At 44.9% G+C, this 3,579-nt stretch overlaps 1 protein-coding gene across 1 annotated transcript; it reads left to right on the top strand.

Annotated features, from left to right (window-relative positions):
• The first annotated feature begins 895 nt into the window (after positions 1-895).
• Positions 896-2,924, top strand: LOC122666726 (probable indole-3-acetic acid-amido synthetase GH3.6). The gene is made up of 3 exons (XM_043862784.1): positions 896-1,226; positions 1,334-1,441; positions 1,537-2,924. Exons 1-3 carry the CDS (start codon positions 901-903, stop codon positions 2,873-2,875), a joined length of 1,773 nt encoding a protein of 590 aa, XP_043718719.1. The 5' UTR covers positions 896-900; the 3' UTR covers positions 2,876-2,924.
• The last annotated feature ends 655 nt before the right edge of the window (positions 2,925-3,579 follow it).

Raw genomic sequence — 3,579 nt, 5'->3', positions numbered from 1 at the left:
CATTTCCCCAAGTCCCTCTAATAGGGATAGAAATGACCACCCTACCCCCTACCTGAATACATTGCCCAGGTGGGATCCACCCCCTCCCCCCCCCCCCTCCTTGGTTCTCCCCCCTCCCTCCCTCCCTCCCTGGTTAGATAGACTTGAAAAAATGGACCGGATAGTGGTAAAGTGGTATTTTCTGCCTTGTTTGTGTGCGAAGGCACACACAATAGTACCAGACAGACGGAAAAAGAAGATTTCGATTCAATATAACACACTAAAAAAATCAAAGACACTTTCCACATCGATAGGTTTCATGATTCGGCGAAGTCGCTTAAACAGCGGAAACCCACCGAAATCAGGGTATATAAAATTCCGAAGCATTGAAATGAAAATTTTCTGTGTTTCGTGCTGATCAAAATTGGCGGAAACACGCAAACGACTTTCACAAGCTTGTAAAATGTCCATGTGAAAACTGAAGACTGAAGAATGGGGGTTCTGTACTTCACTACTTTCCCTTCGAATTTCGATGCCATTGGAGATGAGTTTGGACTTCGACGAGGGAAATAAGACATTGGTTCTTGCATGAACTGCATCTGACACGACAGCTTCGAGATAGTGACACTTTTAAAGTCAACAAAAACCCCAATGCCCCGCCGGTCCCTTCTCACAAAAGATAATGGTATTTAGGTCTCTCACCTTTCTGCAGATAATCCATGATCAGGAAATTTTGATTTTCCAATCAAAAAGAAATTTCATTAAATCCATAGCATTTCCGCCGGTCCATTGGCCAACAGATTTACAGAAGAAAGATGTCCTAGCAGACTAGGGACTACCCTGGAGAGCATTCAAAATTGACGAGAAGAAAAACCTGGTCGCTGCTTTTCCTCCTCTGTTTTTTTGTTTTAGAGGAGGAAGATGATGATGATGATGATGGACGAAGGCAACGAGATACTGAAGAAATTGGACGATAGCACCCGCGATGCCCAGAGTCTCCAGTTCCAGACCCTTCAATCTATCCTTCAACGCAACGCCCATGTTGGTTACCTTCAACCCCATCTCCAACCCTCCCAACGCCATGATTATGATAATGATCCTCCCACTCTCGCCCACCCAGACACCTTCCGCCGCCTTGTCCCGCTCTCCTCCTACGACGATTACGCTCCTCTTATCAACGGCATCGCCGACGGTCTCCACCCTCCTTCCCTCCTCTCCTTTGATCCTCTCCTCTGTTTCTTCTACAGGTATCCATCTTTATCTTTCCTTTTCCTAATCGAATTCAATGTACGATTTAGGGTTTTGTTTTTTGTTTTTTTAGTGCCCGACTTCAACCCGCTCTTGATCTTGACAGCTCCGGAACGAGTTCTATGAGACCAAAATTGATCCCTTACTTCGACTCACCACACTCTAAAGCTGCATCGTTTTTAGCTCACCAGGCAAGTGCCGCTATCCTTCGAAGGTAACCAGTCTGTTGCTTCCTTCCCTCCCTCCTCCTTTCTTCATTTTCTTACTCTTGGGGTTCTAATAATTGTCCTTTCTTCATATTTTTATTAGGTTGTTTCCTCCCCAACCCTCCGGCGATAAGATCCTCTGGTTTCTCTACGCTGGTACTGTCACAGAGACCAAAGGCGGCTTCAAAGCAATGGCAGCCTCTGCATTCCCCTTCCACAACAACAGTGGCAATAGATCCTCCCCTATACTCTCTATCTGCGCGAGCCCCCAAGAAGTCATCTTGGCCACCACAGATATTCACCACCAGACGTACTGCCACCTCCTCTGCGCACTCCGCAACCCCGATTCGATCAGAGGCATTCGAACTCCCTATGCTATCGGCTTAATACGAGCATTTCGCCTTCTTGAATCCATGTGGGAACAATTCTGCGAGGATCTCCTACTCGGCTCTGTTAGTCCCCACATCACCCATGTTTCAATGAGAGACGCCGTCTGTACAATACTTGGTGGCCCACAACCTCATCTTTCCAATCGAATTCGAGCCATTCTTGAAGCAAGGCAATGGGGTGGGATCTTGCCCAAGCTCTGGCCTAATGCACGCTTCATTGCGTGTGTCACCACTGGAAGCATGAAGCAGTATTATCAGAAGCTCAAGTTCTACGCAGGAGAGATGCCAGTATTGGGTAGTGATTACTTCACTTCAGAATGCCCTGTGGGAATCAACTTGGATCGCACCCAACCACCTGAGCTGACCAGATACGTGATCCTCCCCACTGCAGCCTATTACGAGTTCCTTCCCTTCGATTTGGATGGCACAGACATTGGTGTTGCAGGGGAAACTGTGGATATCTCAGGAGTAGAAATTGGGAAGGAATACGAAGTGGTTGTGACTACTTACAGAGGATTGTTTCGGTATCGTCTGGGTGACATTGTGAGAGTTGTTGGTTTCTATAATTCGTCCCCGCAACTGGAGTTTATCATGAGAGCTCCTAAATCTACTGCCGAAGACTTGACGGAGAGGGATTTAATGTCTGCCATGGAATGTTTCCAAATCATGCTAAGAGATGAAGCCATGGGAGAGATTGTAGAGTTTGCAAGCCACATGGACTTGGACTCAAATCCGAGGCATGTAACGATTTTTGTTGAAGTTGGTGAAGAGGGTCTGTCCCTATTGAACGAGAAGTCAGTTGGTGTTCTAAGGAGGTGGTGTTCATTTCTTGAGGAGTGCTTGGGAGGTATATACAAGGTGCAGAGGAGAAGGGGTGATCTTGGACCTTCGGTGCTGTCCATTGTGAAGCCTGGTAGCTTCGATGGATTGCTCCTCGCAGCTGTGGAGAAAGGAGCTCCTGCAAATCAATACAAAGCCCCCAAAATCATTAGAAACCCTTGGATGATCGATTTCATGGAAGCTTCTGTTGTTTTGCGCGCTACCATTGAGTAATTGATTCCATGGAAGTTCCCAAATAATTGACAGATCTATACAATTTGATATTTTCAGAAGCTTAATCCTAGTTTTTAATCCTGTTTTTGTTGGTTTTAGAAATTTAAACCTTGTATAATTGTATTCTATTTGCATTTCCTTGTATTTTAATCATCTATATATTTTTTTTTTCAACTAGTTTTCAGAAATTTTACTGTACAGAAGTATGTTACGATTAACGGCCGATGTCCTCGTCGGCCCACTCCGGATCAGGTAGTCCTTTCTAGGCGGTTCCACTCTGCTCCAAGACTTTTTTCTGGCGGCAGGTAACCCTTTCCTAGTGGCTCGCACTTTGGCACCAGGTCGCCCCTCTAAAGTAGCCAATCGAAAAGGACGGGTCAATGAAAACACCAATGTTACGATTGGAAGAACTCACCCTCATAAACCGGTCTACAAGAGGAGGGAACCCAATATCATATATGCCCACATCCAATCTCTTATGGGACCGATGTGGGACTATTGCACATAACAAAGTATTTTTGAGACACGGTTTTATTAGCTGCTTCTTCCCTAATGAAAGATTATTTTGTTTATTTTAATCATTTGATAGAGAGGAAATGTTTTGGAGTTTTGTACAAGCCACTTGTAAAATTTAACAGTCCATATTTATGGCCTATTCCAAGGATTCATGTTTTTCATATAATCTCACATATATTTGATATATG

This window comes from Telopea speciosissima, chromosome 7, assembly GCF_018873765.1.
Source record: "Telopea speciosissima isolate NSW1024214 ecotype Mountain lineage chromosome 7, Tspe_v1, whole genome shotgun sequence".
Lineage (NCBI taxonomy): Eukaryota > Viridiplantae > Streptophyta > Magnoliopsida > Proteales > Proteaceae > Telopea > Telopea speciosissima.
The sequence above is the reverse complement of the archived record's forward strand: the minus strand, read 5'-3'. Positions and strand labels throughout refer to the sequence as shown.